Genomic DNA, 19,105 nt, shown 5'->3' with positions numbered 1-19,105 from the left:
GAGAAACAGAGATGGTATGGTAGGCTTGGAAAAGTTAGTCTTTAACCTAGCCTGGACGCCTGCTCTCTTACCGCACTTATGCTTGCGCCCGCACCATTTGCGGTGCCTCCATTTCAAGGGTTGCCGATCGGACGAGTCAGTAGTTCGTGGGCCCGGGGCACGTAATATGCTGTGATTTGTTAGCAAACCGCTTGGCTCCAGTAGCAGCTTTGGTGTTGGTAGATGCATTTAATTCTTATGTCCAGTAGCTCTTCAAAGCTGTTGTTGATCTTCCGATTGTTCATTGTATTGTTATTGCCAGTTTCGTGAAAAAGAAACAAAAAGTAAAAAGAAATAACTACAGAAGCACCAGTTTTTAGAAACCCAGAGAGGCTGCTTCGTCCATGGGTGCCATCCGTGTGCTTCTTGGCAATGCATGACTTCGAACAGTTAGCAAATAGTACTGAACTATTTGTTTGCACATTTGCTCTGAATTGGTCAGAGTGAAGTACACAGTAGGATTATCCAGTTCCTGAATGACGAGAACCGCAAAAGATTGGATCTGTATTCAATCAAAACAGTTTCAAGCCACACCTCAAGAGGGGCCAGATATAAAACAAATTAAGATTAAACTAGTAAAACCAGGAAGTATATAAAATGTAGTATAACATCAAGAAATGGCCATAAACAACACATTCTGAGTATCACTGCATTGTATAATGATTGATTTATTGCATACAATGCATTCATGCATTTTGTTCTTTTAGTACAAACATCCACTTTTATTTTTTTTTATTATTATTTTAAAGCAGTGATACAGTTCAAGATTTAACATTGCCCTCAATTTGTTTTAGTGAATGTTCATTTAAAAGTAATAAAAACACCTGTAACAGAGCCACAGCACTCATGCAGGGGGCAGTGGGGGCTCAACAGTTAAGGCTCTGGGTTACTGATCAGAAGGTCGGGGGTTCAAGCCCCAGTACTGCCAAGATGCCACTGTTGGGCCCTTGAGCAAGGCCCTTGACCTTATCTGCTCCAGGGGTGCTGTATCATGGCTGACCCTGCACTCTGATCCCAGCTTAGCTGGGATATGTGAAAAAAAGAATTTCACTGTATATTTGCAAATGTGTGATAAATAAATAATTATAAATTATTATGCATGAATATATATATATATATATATATATATATATATACATATATTTTTTTTTTTTTTTTTTTTTTTCTGCAGAATCACTGTCATTTACTTTAAATTAATAAGCTATTATGTCAAAGCATGCATGTTCAGTTATTATTATTCCATAGTGGATAAAGTGTATCTAATCTTATTACAAAGCAACCAGTACAAATTTATGTCTTCATTTTTAAATGGCAAGACTGATCAGTGGCAGCACTCTTCTGGCTCTTTTGGAAGACATTCCCATCTGATTGTTTTTTCCATGACAGTCTTGTGTCTTGTACCAACCCCTTGTCCTTTAGTGTCTGCTCTATCTGAGGAAACAAAACAGAAATTTATATGGGATCAAAATCCCATCTATAGTATTGCGGTCACAGATCCAAAAATAATAAGCCCAGATCAAAAAAATAACAAGCATTAATCAAAAATATAAAAACACATTTAAAATATGCTGCAAAAAGAACAACAGAAAAATTAAAGTCATCAGAATTGCAAACAAAATCATGTTTTTCTTGGTTATATTACTGTTTTTTGTGCTCTGACAATTTAGCTCATATTTTAATTTTTTTGTATGCTTACACTGTATTTTTCTTTGCTTTTGTTTCCAAGTTCTGCACTTGGTTTTCCAAAACTTGTGAGTAGAGTTTTGCGTCCCTACTGGTCCACTAGTTCTTGAGCGACAGCTCCTCCTCTAGCCAATCATTCGAAGAGGGGAGGTGACGTCTCTCCAACGCAACTCTGACGGCTGCTGCTCAATATGATATTATTTGTGGTTGATAGGTATGCTGCTTGTGTCTGTTTTGAGTATTTCTGCAGCTCTAGGAAAAAATGTGTTGTCTAAGTAGGCCATTATCATAGTCCATTAACACATGTATCGAGTCAGCTGAATTTAGTTAGCAGAGTCTTTAGTTTAGGCTTCATTTAAGACTTCCTTTTTTGTAGGTTATTGGCTGCATATTCCGGACATGCTCCGGACATGAAATAAGACAGAGCGAAGAGCGCACAGCAGTGAAATTAACCGAAACCCTGCGCTCACACAAAGACAGACATGGGACGATGATGCCATGGTCCTGTCACACAAAAACCCAGAATGACAGAGTGACAGGACCATGACAATAACACATCAAACAAACGGCATGTTCACACACTGTTCTAGTCTTACACTGAGGGGGCGTTCACATTGAACCCATTTTTGTGTCAGTTTGCGCTGTTTTAAATTGTTTTCCGATGTAAATGTGCATTAGATGGATGTCTTTGATGGGTTGTATGCATTTTTAGATTTTATGTCAAGTTAAAAATACCTAAACTGTTAAGTTTTGCTCTTTTTGTGGCACTGTGTCTAATTTTAGTGCATTTCCAATGCATTTCCCCATGATAATGGTCCCTTACAAGTTTTCAAACATTGCGCTGAAATTTTGAACATTATCTGCCATATAGGCCTATAAAATTAAACGCTGTCAAACAACATTAGTAAGATGAATTTCGACACTGGCCTATATAAAGCCCTTTAGTGTTCAGCATTATTGGTTGCTTATTGACAATTTAATGAAGAAAACACAAAACAATTGCGTTGCTTAAATGAAATAACATTCCTAACAAGCGGTTTCCTACTTATGCTTCTGACCACCAGATGACAGTACACTGAACAGTAGCTTTGAGTAATGAGCACATTTTTAATGCATTTGTGTTAAAAGTCTTGATTCTTAAAATAATTTTCCCGTTACTAAACCACATCCGTGATCGCGCGAGATCTCCTTTATAACTACAAACATATTGTGCAAGACACTCTTTAAACGAGAATATGTGTGGCTCTTAAAAGAGCCTTTGGGGGTTGCTGAAAGCTTCACACTTTACTTGGAGCTGGTGTATTTGGTGACGGCCTTTGTGCCCTCAGACACGGCGTGTTTGGCCAGTTCACCGGGCAGCAGCAGACGCACGGCGGTCTGGATCTCTCTCGATGTGATGGTGGAGCGCTTGTTGTAGTGAGCGAGACGAGACGCTTCACCGCCGATGCGCTCGAAGATGTCGTTGACGAAAGAGTTCATGATTCCCATCGCCTTGGAAGAGATCCCGGTGTCAGGATGAACCTGTTTCAGGACTTTATACACGTAGATAGCGTAACTCTCCTTCCTGGACTTCCTGCGCTTCTTTCCTCCCTTACCGGCGGTCTTTGTGACGGCCTTCTTGGATCCTTTCTTCGGTGCGGATTTAGCTGGTTCAGGCATGATGATCTGAAGAACAAACTCACAATAATGATTCTTAATCCGCTCATACAAGTATTTATTCCCTCCTCTATGCTAATTCTGTGAGGAGATGATGCGCGTCCTCTGATTGCGTATTTTCATTGGTCAAACCCATTAAATGATTTCATTGGACAGTTGTAAGTTTGACGGGCCGGAAAGAGCCAATCAAAGACTTCCAAATGAAAGTCCCGCCTCTCGCCTCATGTTTGAAAGTTTCCATCCCCCACACGATTACATTTCCTTTCTTTAGTTCTCCCGCTCATTTTTATTTTATTTTGTAGTAATATGAGAAAATAAACAGTTCTTAAGAAATAATTGTTCATAAAGGATTTCAGTATTTTTCTCCGAGTAATACTGTGGTTTATAACCATAAACACACTTTAAACACCATAAACCGTTTCAACACTTTGTTTTAATCTAATTTTCTATATTTTATACTGTCCTGCATTTGATAATATTCTGATCTATTTGTATTTTTCATCTCTTGATTCGCTTTGGTGAGAAATACATTTATATGAACTGTATTATCAGGGACACACTTCATTACAAACAATATAATTATGTGTTTAAAATAATGTGAAACCACGTTTGTGTCCAACAGCAAAATAATATATGATCTAACGGAAGAAATTAAGGATAGTTCATGTTTGTTCAAGGAAAAGAGGCATTTTATTTTTCTAAAAACTCAGGAACTTACAGAAAAGTACAATTCACTCAGAAACTACAATAATTGTTTATAACTAAATGTCACTACAGTAAAAACATGAACTCTTTATGTGAGATTGTGTGTGGCTCTTAAAAGAGCCGTTGGGTTTGTCGGATTTCTCCTGAATAAAGTCGTTTATCCTCCGAATCCGTACAGAGTTCGTCCCTGTCGTTTCAGCGCGTACACAACGTCCATGGCAGTGACGGTCTTTCTCTTGGCGTGTTCAGTGTAGGTGACGGCATCACGGATAACGTTCTCCAGAAACACCTTCAACACACCGCGAGTCTCCTCGTAGATCAGACCGGAGATACGCTTGACACCGCCACGGCGAGCGAGACGACGGATTGCGGGTTTGGTGATTCCCTGGATGTTATCACGCAACACTTTGCGGTGACGCTTGGCGCCTCCTTTTCCGAGTCCTTTACCACCTTTACCTCTTCCAGACATGATGAGAGTTCAACTATTAACTGAATGTAAGAAACGGAACTGCTGGAGAGGATATTTACAGTTGCCTACAGGACCTAATAGAAACACAGCACTGAAGGAGGAGCCTAAAGCACGTCACGTATTTTTCCTTCTCACAGTTCACAGCGCTGACGTAACAAAGATCAAAGATTCACTCAAATATATTAGATTTTCTATTTTTTTTTAGTTTCAGATCAATGTCCAAATAAATATTTGTAAAATGAGGAAGAATACTCGTTAACAATGAAATGTGTTATAAAACAAACACACTAATGGACACTGAAAAGGGACATGTAATAACTAAATATTTTGTGACTGGACTTCATGGGAGTGTTGATTGTGTGGTCCGCTTAAAAACCACCATCACTCAATTTATTAACCACATTCTCTGTTGACTAAAAAAAAAAAAATAAATAAATAAAAAAAGATATTTCTAAATATTACCTCTTAGTTTAATTATTATATTTTATTGTATAAATCATTCTATTTTACAGCTGCCTAACAGAACCTGATAGAAACCATAAAAGAACAAAACAGCAAATCTCATAAAACCAGTAAAAATAAAAACTAGAAATGTTCTCGTGTAGTGTAATTGAACACTCCATTCAGTTTCACTCAGGTGAGCTTTTCTATTTTCATAAGGTTGCTCTGAAGTTGTTGTACTTTATTGCTGGTCATTGAATTCTAACAATACTAATTGAATACTAATGCTGTAACCAGCCTGTTGTTGATTGTCAGTAACAAGAGTTGTCCTATTGGGGGCCAACAAATGACATTTTTTCTTTCTTTTGAAAGGCATGGGAAAAGGTTCACCCACTGGACCGAGGAGGCAAGATGCCTGACCAAAGGGACACTACGACCTCTTTACAGGGGTTTTCCAGGACTAACTCATGACTTGACGCAACATGTTTTTGCCTAGAGGAACTGAATGTCGTCCAACCAGATGCTGGTGGACTTCATTGTGGCAACAAGAGGAACAGATAGCCACATTCATACATCAAGAATGCGTTTTAAATTTTGTTTCTTTTTTACTGCATTTCATACCAATAGCTTGTCTAGTAAATAAACTAGTTACAGAGACATACATGGAAATGTTTTCAATGTCATTCTCAATTTTCTCTGCACACAGTCCATCATCAGAGACCAACAGATATCAAAGTGGCTTGACACTTTTTCCAAGCGTTCCACCAAGACAGTACCTGTGCAGAGAAGATCAGGAGCAAATTGATGCAATTCACTCTCACCTGACTTCAATTCTGGACAGCACACCCACAGTGACAAGATCAAATTAATTACGGATGTCCTTTTTCCAGAGGTAGGTCTCATGGGTTAGCTGTGCTCTGCATGGTGTCAGATTCACATTGTTTTTAATAAGTCAAATAGTTTATCCATAATGTGAGATCATTGCTCTAAAAACAATTGTCTTTGTGGTTAATATAGAAAAGACACTTTTGATTTTGTTGGAAATCTAAGCATGCAAAATGACACTTGGCTTATTTGGGGTGTGATCAGTCTCAGTTCTTTCTCTGGTAGTCCATCATCTGTGCTCTTGCTTTTGCGGAAAGAGGAGAAATTTCCGTAAGGACCTGTCATTGACATAAGGTACTGTAAGGATCCTATAAATGGTCAAACATGACATCCTGCCATTATTTACAAATAACCATTTTCTCTACAACTATCCAACTTTTGCTTTTTTTTCATCAGTGAGCGGGAGCATTTTGACAGGCAGATTGAACAACAGATAAAGAAGAGTGGTGAGCCATATGGGAATCATCAACTGGAGTCATCCTAGCGTCTGGTGGGTTGACTTTCATGACTTTGCACCTCAGCATCTAGCGTCTGGCAAGAGGACAACACTTCTGCAGTTCATGTTGTTAATAAAGGGTGTTAATAAATAAATTGTTGGCTAAATGGCCCTTGGAATTTGAGAAAGGGGTGAATAGTGTTTGTCTTCATAAAATGCTATGTAGGATACTGTTCTGTAGTGGTATGACAACCAATAGTGAGTACTACAGCAGATATTTCATCGATGGTGTATATGATTACACTGTATGTCTGATGGGCTAAATATGGTTAATATCTGAATGTAACTATATCTAAATTCACAATAACATATATCACTCAGTTGCACTGTCTCCTGTACTTATGAAAACCTATGGTGAATATAACTAGGCTACAGCAGATCATATATCATTACATTGTCCATCTGATCAAACTACGTTATTAATTGTTCAGTTCACAAAAACACTAAATTCAACTGTCTCCTGTAGGCTATGTATGAATACCAACAGTGAATATTTACAGATATTTTAATCCTTAGTGCAGATCATTACGGTGTCTGATATCTTAATGTAACGTTTATATTTAAATTCACAAAACCACTCAATCAACGTCTATGGACTGGACGGTTATTAATGTGCAAGTTTCGAGCGTCGATTTTACATTATTTCGCCGTATATCCTCCCCCTATAGGACGCATCAGGAACAGCAGGGGCGTAAAAGTGCCTGTGCTCCAAGTCTGCAGTCTACCCTTACTCGATATTTTTCACATTTAAGAAAAAGATCACTCTCTTATAGTTGAAGTGTGTGGCTCTTAAAAGAGCCTTTGTGTTTCAGTGAATCAGACTTTAGTCCGTTTATTTCTTGGCGGGTTTCTCGGTCTTCTTGGGCAGCAGCACAGCCTGGATGTTGGGCAGCACACCACCCTGAGCGATGGTCACTCCACCCAAGAGTTTGTTCAACTCTTCATCGTTCCGCACTGCCAGCTGCAGGTGACGGGGAATGATACGAGTCTTCTTGTTGTCCCGAGCGGCGTTTCCGGCCAACTCCAGGATTTCAGCGGTGAGATACTCGAGCACAGCGGCCAGATAAACAGGAGCACCGGCACCAACGCGCTCTGCGTAGTTTCCTTTGCGGAGCAGTCTGTGTACACGACCGACGGGGAACTGCAGTCCTGCCCTGGATGAACGAGTTTTAGCCTTTGCACGAGCTTTACCGCCGGTTTTACCTCTGCCGCTCATTTTCGATATTTAGTTCAAACTGTATTGTTAAGAGAGAAATAATGGGCCGTCATGTTCCCGTTTACAGTATTTATAAGAGTCTGTCAGACGCCTATTGGCTAGAGTCTGAAAACATTCTAACCAATCACTGCTCTTCCCTCCAAACTCCAAACCACTCCCTCTCTCTCTGTTGATGAATGTGTTCAAGAGTGAGTTTCAACTCTTTTAAAAGTTTAGAAAAATAATGTAAAAGACAGAAACAAACAACTGTTGTATAATTATTATTATTTTGTATATATCTGAGCACAAAAATTAAAGGAAAAAATATTAGTGGGGGAAAAAAAGCCCATGAGGTTTTATATAAATGACTTTAGCACAAATCAAGGTTTGAATCAAACAATGAAATTATTATTATTATTATTATTATTATTATTATTATTATTATTATATTTAAATAAATGTAGATCCTTGAAGGTGGTTAATTTCATACACATTACGAATCTGAATCTTCTGAAAAAGTGGACGAGAGCTTGTTTGAAAATAAGATCAAACTATTCTAGAAAATCAGGTTTGGAAAAGGTACAAACGGGAGATTTTATTTTTATATGTGCAAACACAAATGATATTACAGTATGACAAATAAAGGTATTTTAAAATAGTGTGGCGCAGAGGCCAGTTGTTCCTCACTATGTGTGTGTGCTTTTCTCCTTTCCCTTATTTTTTCTTGTGATGTCAGTCATTGTTTGGTTACCTGTTGATTGGGGGAGGTGTCAGGATGGGAGTAATTAGGGATTATTACAAGTGGTGCTCACTGCAGAGTCAAATGTGTGGAGCTTGACCTAGTCTGTGCACATAATCTTACTGCTGACAGTGGTGCTGTTGGGTATGGAGGTGCTGGCGCTGTGGGTGGAGGCTGTCTGGATGGTGTATTTTTACAGGTTGTCAAATGTTTAATCAGAGCATCCCTTCTGATTATTGTTGACGTGCAATAGCAGCAGTGAAAATGTGGTGTTTGTCTGCAGCCTAGACTGCACTTGATGATGACAACATCTAAAATGTCTTGTTGTGTTGTTTACAATACTGTTTTATACAGTGCAGTGCCCCTGTAGAGGTCTTGGGGTGATGTGCCTTGCTCAAAAGCACAACAACATTAAAATCCATCTTGGATTTATTACCAGACACCCACCGATCACTAGGGCCAGTGTGAGGGAAGGTTTTGTTATTTCCAAGCAGTAACACACCTGATTCTACTAATTAAAGCCCTGATCAGAGACTTTTAGCTGATCAGTCAAATTAGGTGCGTTACTACTCGGCTGGAACAGATGCCTGAACCCTACACCAGCCCTCGCAGGGTGATTGCCTACCCCGGTCTAATGAGTATTTATATAGTTGTCCTTGTTTATGAATTTAACAATGATCAAAACTAACTGACATATAATAAGACAGAGATCGAGATAAAAGAGAGAAAGGGAAAAAAGCAACATACAAGATAAAATAAATGTTCTTCAGATAATTAGCATATAACTGTGGTGCTAGGGAATATGAATCATTTGTTGAGCAATCTACATATTGGCAAACTGCATACAGTATATAGTGATTCAAAATTTGTGAACCCCATTTGGAAATCTGTTTTTCATTTACTTTATTATTATATCTTCATTTGTGCTACATTTTCTGATAAAACAAGACATGATTAACAAAAAAAGACAAATAGTTTGAATATATTTGGATTATTTACTTAATACATTAAATATCCTTGTGTGCAGAAGTATGTGAACCTTTGGGATTTGGAGTTCCCAAAGGTTTCACAATACGAAGAAATGTAAATGACTTATATTTTTTTACTTTCATATTCTAGGGAGAAATGACCAGGGCCAAAACATGTGAAAAACAGAAGGGTTCATAAACTTTCAAACATCCTTGTGTGTGACACACACACACACACACACACACACAAAACACACACACACACACACAGAATAATTGAACTGTATAAAGGACTTAAAATAATTTACACACATACCTTCCAGTTGAACTGCAATCCGTTTGTGATTTGCAACATGATTTTGTACCTCATGTAAATGGTTATACGCCATTTTACAGTATTCAAAGTGGTACTCTTTGCAGCACACTGTGCATGTCTCTATAGAGAGAAGGGGATCATGTCTTTGCTTCAGTATTGTCTGATGCATCTGTCCAGGTTAAACAAACAAACACACACCATTTAAACATCTGTCAGCAAATAAATAAAAAATCAATCAATCAATAAATAAAAGCTATGATGATTTCGCATAATACACACACACTGACTACACTTGTTAATGGTTGCCATAGGCAACGTCCACCTGTGTAGCGCACTGTTTGATAGGGAATGGGATGGATGCTAGCTAGCTCATTTAATGAGCTATCAATAGTATGAATCGGTTGTAATAGACAGTGTTAACTTCAGCTGAGACTAAACTTAAAATGTTTTGCCGAAACACAAATTATCATTTCATGGATTCAAAAATAACTAACATTAACATTCATGTCAAGATAGCGAAATACGTCTATGGAAACATTGTACACACGTCTCAAAGTTCAGTCTATCTTTAAAGTTCAGTTTTATGTACTGCCAATACGTCAAATCTTCTGTCCACCAACTTCAACAGTATTGCTCGCTGAACTAGTGCTACCAAGTTGAATAGGGGTGTGGCTGGCAGAGATGGGTGGATCGATACTAAAGTATTGATACTTCCGATACTGATGTGCTATCAAGAATATCGATGGTGAATTCAATTTAATAAAGGTATCGGTATTGGTATCGGATCGAAAAGAAAATAAGTGGTATCGCCCGTCCCTAGCGGCTGGACCTAGAGGAGGAGCTGGACTAAATGAAGCTCCACCCTTTGGCTCTGCAGTGAGAAGCCTCTCGATTATTATAGGACAGCGTTAAGAATTGGACGGGGAGACAGTTGGGTTGGAGGAAAGAAAAAGTGGGGTTCAGTTTTGAGTTGAATGTGGCTGAGAGTCAGAAAGCTTGCAAAGTTTACTGTTTTTCAGGAAGTTAGGACACCTCCTGATACCCGTGTTTTAGGTTGTACACATTATAGGCAATAAATACTGCCCGTTGGGTGCTTTTGAACTGGACCATTACCTCCTGTCTTCTTCTGGAGAGAGTCACAATGTTAAAATATGATTTTATTTGAATGTTCAAAGTAACAATGACTTAATTATTCTGGCACTAATATTCTAAGACATTTTCGATTAAATCAGCTCAATAGGAAAAAAAATATATATAATTAATAAATATTCCAAGAATGGGCTAATATTGAGAGATAATTTGTTAGCTTAAAAATATTGATGAATATTAGAAAGTTCAACAATAATAGTATATGCGATAAGAAGGACACAAATGTAAGTATATATTAGATATTCCTCATTGGTATAAAGACTTAAAGACATAATCAATTCATCATAATTTTATCATTTGTATAAAATGTTGTCAATTAATTGCACTGACCTTGATTTTAAACTTCTGTTTATATTATAATAAACAAACAGAGAAGTGATCGACTATTCTCACAACAATGCAGGATAGTATTAATGAAAAACAATAAATCCAACCAATTAATAAAGTATTGCTCTTTTATATGAATTAGTGTGTGGCTCTTAAAAGAGCCGTTTTGGGGAAGAAACTCTGTAATGAGTCTATTTACTTCTTTTTGGGGGCTGCCTTTTTAGGTTTGGCTGCTTTAGTCTTTGCCGATTTGGGTTTGGCAGCTTTGGTCTTTTTGGGACTCTTTGCTGCTTTCTTGGGGGTTGCTGACTTTGTCTTCTTGGGGCTCTTCGATGCCTTCTTGGGGCTCTTCGGTGCCTTCTTAGCGGCTGCGGGTTTCTTCACCTTCTTGGGGGATTTCTTAGCGGCGGGTTTCTTTGTCGCGGCACTCTTGGGCTTCTTGGCAGCAGCGGGTTTCTTGACTTTAGGAGCGGCTTTCTTCACGGGTTTCTTCTTGCTCTCGGCTTGATTCTTGTTGATCTTGAATGAGCCGGAGGCGCCGGTTCCTTTGGTCTGGATCAGAGTCCCTTTAGTCACCAGACTCTTGATGGCGAGTTTGACGCGGGAGTTCTTCTTCTCCACATCGTATCCACCGGCGGCGAGAGCTTTCTTCAGGGCGGCGAGAGACACGCCGCTCCTCTCCTTGGATGCGGACACAGCTTTGACGATGAGATCACCGACGCTTGGACCCGTTTTCTTGGGTTTAGCTGCAGATTTCTTCTTGGGCGATTTGACAGCTGGAGCGGTTTCTGCCATCTCTCTGATCGGATCTGTAACCTCACACACAAACACTGTCTGAGTTCAGTAATGAACAGCTGCTGAGCGGCGCTGCGCTCTTGAAACACACATGAGAACCATATAGACTCAACCCGCTCGACTCAGTGCTTGTGTGTCTCCGAGAGACGCTCCAGATTGTGTTTTCTCCTCTCACATTTAGAGAAAAACTGGAGTGGTGAAAGAGTTTAATGGAGTAAAAACATTGTGAACACTGAGCAGGACTACTGTGCTTTATTTGAAGACAAAAACACGCGACAAGGAAACGTTTAGTTTAGCACAATCACATCAAATCCACGGCGAGCATCAGTCACCGGTAACAGCTGCGTGTGAATTTGTTGTGATTTTTATGTAGAAATGTTTAATAAAAGTTGAACGTGTCCTCTGAGTATTCAACACACACTTTGACAATAACTTTAATGAAATGATCATCATTGAGGGACTTGTGGACTGTTTCATACAGTAGTTGTTTTGGGCATCTTGAAGCACACACTCAAATCAGAGACAAAAGATCAAATCATTGTGCTGATAATATCATCCACATCTAAATGAGATAATTATTAACAATCATTGTTCAGTGCTCAATCAAATATAATGAAATAACAGTTTAAGTTGGAGATGGCTGAATATGTAACGTTTTTAATTCCTGCTGGTGAATGACAAACCGAATTTACTTTTAATCATGTGAAAAATATGTATGATAGATATGAGCAATACATACTAGTTAAAAATGCAAATATTGATGTAAGATATTGATTACTAATGAAAATGCTCATATTTGATGTCAAAGATGACATTATTAGGCCTATATAAGGAAATATCCATTCTTGAAATAAAAATGCTGATTCAAAACAATTGAATATCACAATGATCTGTCATTCATTCACCCATATTAAAAACACAATTACAGGAATCTGTTTTTCTTTTACTATTAAGAAGTTCATTGCTAATATTTTCAATGAATTACAAAGTTACTAGTACAAATATACATTCCTGAAATCAACAATTGAATTACAACTGAAATCGGGTCTCTTGGACTATAACCTGTCCTTTTTATCAGATGAGATCAAACAAAGACAAATGAGAAAAATGAAAAAGATGGTAACAGAAATATATATATATATATTTGATTGAATGTGTTTTGATTCTGGGTTATTTGCATTTCTGTCCAAGAAGACTAATTTAATGGGCTGAGAATGTTACCAGTGTTCATTAGTTGTGTCTCAATCGATAAAACTACATGATACACTGTATTTAAGGTTCTGAATACAAAATACTGTGCTATTCATTGACAGCCTTGGGAAACGTTACCAAAAGAAGAGTTCCTTAAGAAAATAAAGAACCCTGGAGTCCCGTCTCACGCTCTTTACACAAACGACTAAGACAGTGATCAGAGTAATCATTTGTTTATTTACACAAAGGAAAATGGGAGCAAAGAAACTTCAGAAAAATAAAAAGGCCAAAATAAACAGACTGAATGGGGAAACTCTTACCTGTATTTAAAACAAAAATGAAATAATCAAAAAAGTCTGACCTCCCTCACTGGCCGCACACAAAAAAATAAAATAGCACCCACTTCCTGTAATGTTGGGTACTGGGAGAGGAGTCACAGGAGTAACTTAAATATGTAATAATTGACACTGGAGTGGATGATATCAAACAAGGAATCGATACAACATTGCAATACAAGAACTCACAAGGAATGAACAAAACAGGAGGGTATTTATACAAAAAGAACTAATGATGAAATGGTAGACAGGTGAGGATGAGGAACAGATGGAAGTGATGAGGGCAGTGCACTATGGGAGATGTAGTCCAAGGGAACAATTCAAAATAAGAGTCCTAGGTAAACATGTGGGAGACAGACTGTGACATTTCATGTGGTGGCTCAGCGGTTAAGGCTCTGGGTTACTGATCAGAAGGTTAGGGGTTCAAGCACCGCCAAGATGCCACTGTTGGGCCCTTGAGCAAGGCCCTTGACCCTGTCTGCTCCAGGGGCACCGTATCATGGCTGACCCTGCACTCTGACCCCAGCTTAGCTGGGATATGTGAAAAAAAGAATTTCACTGTATATGTGCAAATGTATAATGTGTGATAAATAAATATAAATATTATTAATTATTAATTATAATTAATCAAGGCAGAGCTGGAGGGACAAGGGACCCCGAAGAAGCCGATTGGCTGAAGGACCATGGTGGAGCCAAAGGGACATAGAGCCGAGGTGGGACAGAGGGAACGAAGGGCCAAGGCAGAGTCCAGGTCTCGGAGGGTCTAGGCAGAGTCGGAGGGTTTGAGGTTCCCCTTGACCATGGTTTCGCAGGGGGCGAAGGTCGAGCCGGTAACGTGGGAGGAGCCGGCTGACCAGGAGGAGGTGGAAGTGTCCTGAGTGGAGCCAGTGGAGGAGGTAGGGCCAGGGTACTGGACGGAACCAGGGTGTCCATTATGCTGGCTGGAACCAGCGGAGGATGAAGGGTAGTCAGGGTGGGGAGCAAGTCTATTAACTTGGGAGAGCTGGCTCTGGGATGGTTGAGGCTACTGGCTCTGGGACGGTCGAGGCTACTGGCTCTGGGATGGTCGAGGCTACAGTCGTGGGCGCTGGCTCGTTAACCGTGGCAGGCGTGGGCGCTGGCTCATTAACCGTGGCAGGCTTCGATGGGTGAGCCGTGGGAGGCTTCAGAGCGTCCTCTGTGAGGGGAGATCCAAGGTCCTCATCCACCACACCCACAATGAAAGGTGAGCCGCTAATTTGTATGGCCACCTCCACGAACTCGAGTACTGTCCAGTGAGGATCCGCCGCAGGCATTAGCTCCTTTAGAGCACTATTAAGGCCAGTCCTGAAGAAAAAAAAAAAGTGGTCATTAAAGTACACTAAATTCGCCAGTTGTAAAAACTCACGGACGTGATCCTCAACTGGACGGTCCCCTTGCTCGAGGAGGAGAAGCTTGATGCCAGCGGGTATATCCATCTTGTTTGGTGAGTTCTTCTGTAACATTGGGTACCGGGAGAGGAAGAGAGGAATCGCAGAAGTAACTTAAACTATTTAATAATTGATGACACTTCCAACTGTTTATTTCCTATTTCTGGTAATCCCTTCATATCCCAACTCCCTTTCATTTATATATATATATATCTTCTTTCAGTTCAATTCTTTCTGCATCAAGTTTTTTTTTTCTTTTTTTATTATTATTATATATTTATTTTATTTTATTTTGTATTATAATTTAATTAGCACATGCTCCCTTTACATTGACATACCTCACATTTCTCTGTATCTGTTTTATTCATGAAAACTAGTGCATTATTTAATTGTGTCATAACCGTGGTCTATTGAAGATTCAATCATTTCTTATGTGTTTTATTTGAAGGGTTTAATTTTGATCTTTGAATTGTGTACCTTGTTTTACCTGTATCCCAACTCTTTTGCCAATGTTTATGTAGATTGCATTTAATTAGGGATTTCCCTTCATTTTTTCCAAAAGAAATCTCTATTTTTTTCATTCAATTTCAAAGATTATTTTGCTAGTTTATCTGCTTTAATCCCCATATGTGCAGGTATACATCACAATTTAACATCAATTCCAAGTTGTTGTAATTTAAAGGTGTTGTGTATATTTCTATTAAAACATTTGCTCTAGTTGTTTTAATGAATAATACTGTAAAAAGCTGCTGCTGAATCTGAATATATCAACACTCTGTGTGGTTTAACCTCCTCCACCCATTGTAAGCTCAGAGTTACTGCCACTAATTCTGCTGTGTATCGCTACATTGTTAGTAATTATTTTATTAATGTTTTATTCAATTCTGGGATAAAAATACTCACTCCAACATGACCAGTTTCTGGGTCTTTTGAACCATCTGTGAATATTGTCAAGTAGTTGTAATAGTATCTTTTGATATATTCTTGCACCAAATGACAAATATTGTCATTTCCATTCTCTTACTTTTCTTTTTTTCTTTTCTGTTATTTCGAAATTTACCTTTGGTTCAGACAGGGGCGTCGCTAGACATCTGTGACATCCGGGGCTTAGCCCACAGAGAATATAAAAATATAAAAATAAGAAGAATCCTTCCTTCCATGACTTAAAAAATGACCACCCTACCTGTCAAATAACAGTTAGGGCCTATATTAAGCACACAACACTGACACCTGTTCAGAACTTTATATGAGCAAACGTCAATAAATTGATCAAACACGTTTTATATATAAATTGCGTGTCAAAGCGAAAATTACAACTTGTCGGCTCATTTATTCATTGTGCAGAAACTAACGCAAACAATAAAATCAAAGTAATTTAACAATTACATTTGCAATTGTCATTTATTATTATCATATTTTGAGAATAAAGTAAAAATGACAAGAATAAAGTCACAGCATTATGAGATTAAAGTCGTAATATTTTGAGGAAAAATGGAAAGGAAAGTAAAATCAAAGTGATGTGGTGGACAACAGCAAAGTGGAGAATCTGGGTCGGAACATACAACACCACCAACCAGGCAGATAACTTGGCTATGCAACCAAACTGAATTTGTGGGAAGTTTTTGGGAGCTCTCTGTTCATGAATGAGGTGTGCATTAGTACAGGAGTTTTCAACATGTGGGTGTCTGTCAAGGGAGGCACAAGATATAGGCTCACACTCAAGTGAAGCTAAAAATAATTGGAACTGCTGTGAATTATATAGGCCCGTTTCAAGACATTGTACATGGTAACATCCCCTCATTTGCAGTATTGTTTAGAGAGGAAAACCCAACAACAATGCAGAGCAGGACTGCTCGAATCTGTCTGGTTCTTTCTCCTGAATAAATTACATTTCCTACATAACTGCTGCTGAGTAAGGATACTAATATCTCTGTGCTGATGAAATACCAAGGATTTTTTTATTGCTAAATCCCAAACTAAAGTAAGCCTATGATTTATCTATAGCCTCCACATCCATATCGGTGTCCGTTCTATCGTTGTGATAAAGACACTCTATTTAGCCTAATATTGATATTTTTTCCCTCTAATATACTACTTTATTCTCACAAAACAACAACTTTGTTCTATTAATTTTTAATTTATTCTCAAAATATTTTGACTATAATCTCAAAATGCTACGACTTTATTCTAATAACCGTGACTTTACTCTCATACTAAATTTAATATATTAATGCTACAATTTTATTCTCAAACTTCAACTTAATTCTCGTAATTTTTACTTTATTTGCAAAATCGTACAACTTTTAAATCAAAATCTTTTTTTTTTTTCTTCTTTTTTTACATGGCAATAAAACACCATCATGGGATCATTATAAGTGAATCATCTGAAGGAGACAGTGGTACAAAAAGTGCTGTATTACAAAGTTTCTCCAACATCAGAATAGTAGTATTCAAGACAGATTAAAGTGCAAAAAAAAAAAAAAAAAATTAATGACTGGTTAAGTGCACATGGAAAAGGTGTGTTTTTAGCTGTTTTTTGAAGACAGAAAGTGAGTCAGCTTCACGGATGGAAAATAGCAGAACAGTGAGCTATAAGCTCTGGTGTGCAGACTTAAGTACAATAAATAGTCAAATTCAATGTCATTTGATTTTAAACCATTTAAAAATCAAGGCACCACTAAGAGGGTATTTAAACGCAGCAGTGTAACTCCACGCACATGACATGGAAATGTGAACCAGCCCGAGCAGAGCGCATATACAGGCAGTGACAGTTTGATCATTTTTGTTTTACTTTAATGTGAGATTTATCATTTTAGAACCATTGTATTGTGCTATTTAGGCTTATAGCTCACTGTTCTGCTATTTTGAGTTGCGTCTGAGGACATTTCAATTTCATAATTTCAATCATTTCAATTGTACTTGTACAATGACAATAAAGAGATTGAATGAATGAAATTCCATTTGCAATAAACATTCTTTATTCCCGCGCACCGAATAAACCCAAATAACCAAACAAGTTGACTGGTGCATGCATTAAAATCTACTTGGTGTGTGGATTGTTAAACCAAATGAAGATAAAAAATGAGGCTTATAGATGATATATTTAGAAATAAGGCTTAAGTAATAAAAACTCATTGCCTCTGATATAGAAAAGCTGCACAGGCGTGAGAGAAAATAGAAAGCTCCCAGCCACTCGAGGCGTTCGTAACGAATCGTCTGATGAACTTGAACACAAACAGCAGGAGAAGTAAAAGTGTGAAGTGTCAATTAATGCAAGTTTTGGCTCACTGATAGGAATTAATTTATATTTGAAGCCAGAATTGCAATGAACCCCAATGAAATGAACATTAAGCCTTTTATTTTTATATCACAAAAAAATTAAATAAAAAATAATAAATAAATAAATAAATAAATACATTTGGGGCAATTAACAAAAGATTCAGCCCCATCAGCCAGGGTCCAGCTATGCCGCTGGGTTCAGGGAAAATCCAAAGTGACATATAACTCATTGTGCTTTGTGGGTTAAATTCTATATTATTAAACTCTTCAACTCTCTTACCTATGTATATTCCATCCATAACAGTTGCTGCAAAGTTTCTTGTTTCACCTTGTAATCATAACAGTATGTTAATGTTAAGGCTAATTTAATTTGTCAAAATTCAAATAACAATTCAAACGGTATTTCATTAATTTATACTAATGCATTATTTGGGGTTTTCAATTCTGACCAGAGAAGTTTTATTGGAGTTTTTTCTTGGTCTTCCAAGAGACAAAAGATCAAATCATTGGGCTGATAATATCCTCCACATCTAAATGACATAATTATTACATTTTTTTATATATATATATTTTCTTGAGAATGGAACAGTTTTTGCTAGAGATTGCCGAAGACGTTATTTTCTTAATTTCTGATGGTGTATGGCAATTGACTTTTAATCAGTGCAGAATATGAATGATACACATCATCAATTTATTTTGCACTACACTGTAAATGTTCTTTGTAATTTTAACGGTAAACGACTGTAAAAATGCTACATTAAAAAGAAAAAAAAATGTTAACTGGTTAACGTTACCTTAAAATATACAGTAAAAAAATTAAATATATTTAAAAAGTCAATACATGCAGTTTTACGGTAAGATTTTGTAAATATACACTACAGGTCAAAAGTTTTGAAACACTCATTCTTTATTATATTTTTATTTTTTTCCACATTTTAGAATAATAGTAAAGTCATCAAAACTATGGAATAACATAAATGGAACTATGGGAATTATGTTGTGACTAAACAAAATCCAAAATAAATCAA

At 37.7% G+C, this 19,105-nt stretch overlaps 5 protein-coding genes across 5 annotated transcripts in view; all 5 read right to left on the bottom strand.

Moving 5' to 3' along the window:
* Positions 1–1,398: 1,398 nt before the first annotated feature.
* On the bottom strand, positions 1,399–3,411 carry LOC127411059 (histone H2B-like). The gene is made up of 2 exons (XM_051646410.1): positions 3,011–3,411; positions 1,399–1,470 (listed from the first exon to the last, which is right to left on the bottom strand). Exons 1-2 carry the CDS (start codon positions 3,379–3,381, stop codon positions 1,467–1,469), a joined length of 375 nt encoding a protein of 124 aa, XP_051502370.1. The 5' UTR covers positions 3,382–3,411; the 3' UTR covers positions 1,399–1,466.
* LOC127411049 (histone H2B-like) overlaps positions 1,399–19,105 on the bottom strand; it is an 83,299-nt gene continuing 65,592 nt past the window's right edge. The window contains exon 2 of the mRNA XM_051646387.1: positions 1,399–1,470. Within this exon, the coding sequence (XP_051502347.1) occupies positions 1,467–1,470 (4 nt within the window). The 3' untranslated portion in view covers positions 1,399–1,466. The remainder of the gene's footprint in view (positions 1,471–19,105) is intronic.
* Positions 4,068–4,561, bottom strand: LOC127411219 (histone H4). The gene has a single exon (XM_051646623.1). It carries the CDS (start codon positions 4,550–4,552, stop codon positions 4,241–4,243), a length of 312 nt encoding a protein of 103 aa, XP_051502583.1. The 5' UTR covers positions 4,553–4,561; the 3' UTR covers positions 4,068–4,240.
* LOC127410996 (histone H2A-like) lies at positions 7,145–7,607 on the bottom strand. Its single transcript, XM_051646307.1, has one exon. The coding sequence runs from the start codon at positions 7,588–7,590 to the stop codon at positions 7,207–7,209; it is 384 nt and encodes a 127-aa protein (XP_051502267.1). The 5' UTR covers positions 7,591–7,607; the 3' UTR covers positions 7,145–7,206.
* LOC127411291 (histone H1-like) lies at positions 11,246–11,914 on the bottom strand. The gene has a single exon (XM_051646762.1). The coding sequence runs from the start codon at positions 11,861–11,863 to the stop codon at positions 11,264–11,266; it is 600 nt and encodes a 199-aa protein (XP_051502722.1). The 5' UTR covers positions 11,864–11,914; the 3' UTR covers positions 11,246–11,263.

Source organism: Myxocyprinus asiaticus, chromosome 2, assembly GCF_019703515.2.
Source record: "Myxocyprinus asiaticus isolate MX2 ecotype Aquarium Trade chromosome 2, UBuf_Myxa_2, whole genome shotgun sequence".
Lineage (NCBI taxonomy): Eukaryota > Metazoa > Chordata > Actinopteri > Cypriniformes > Catostomidae > Myxocyprinus > Myxocyprinus asiaticus.
Note: the sequence above shows the minus strand (reverse complement) of the source record. Positions and strands in the feature narration are given on the sequence as shown.

Coding starts and splice junctions, on each gene's coding strand:
- LOC127411219 (XM_051646623.1), bottom strand. CDS start 4,552: ATGTCTGGAAGAGGTAAAGGTGGTAAAGGACTCGGAAAAGGAGGCGCC.
- LOC127411291 (XM_051646762.1), bottom strand. CDS start 11,863: ATGGCAGAAACCGCTCCAGCTGTCAAATCGCCCAAGAAGAAATCTGCA.
- LOC127410996 (XM_051646307.1), bottom strand. CDS start 7,590: ATGAGCGGCAGAGGTAAAACCGGCGGTAAAGCTCGTGCAAAGGCTAAA.
- LOC127411059 (XM_051646410.1), bottom strand. CDS start 3,381: ATGCCTGAACCAGCTAAATCCGCACCGAAGAAAGGATCCAAGAAGGCC.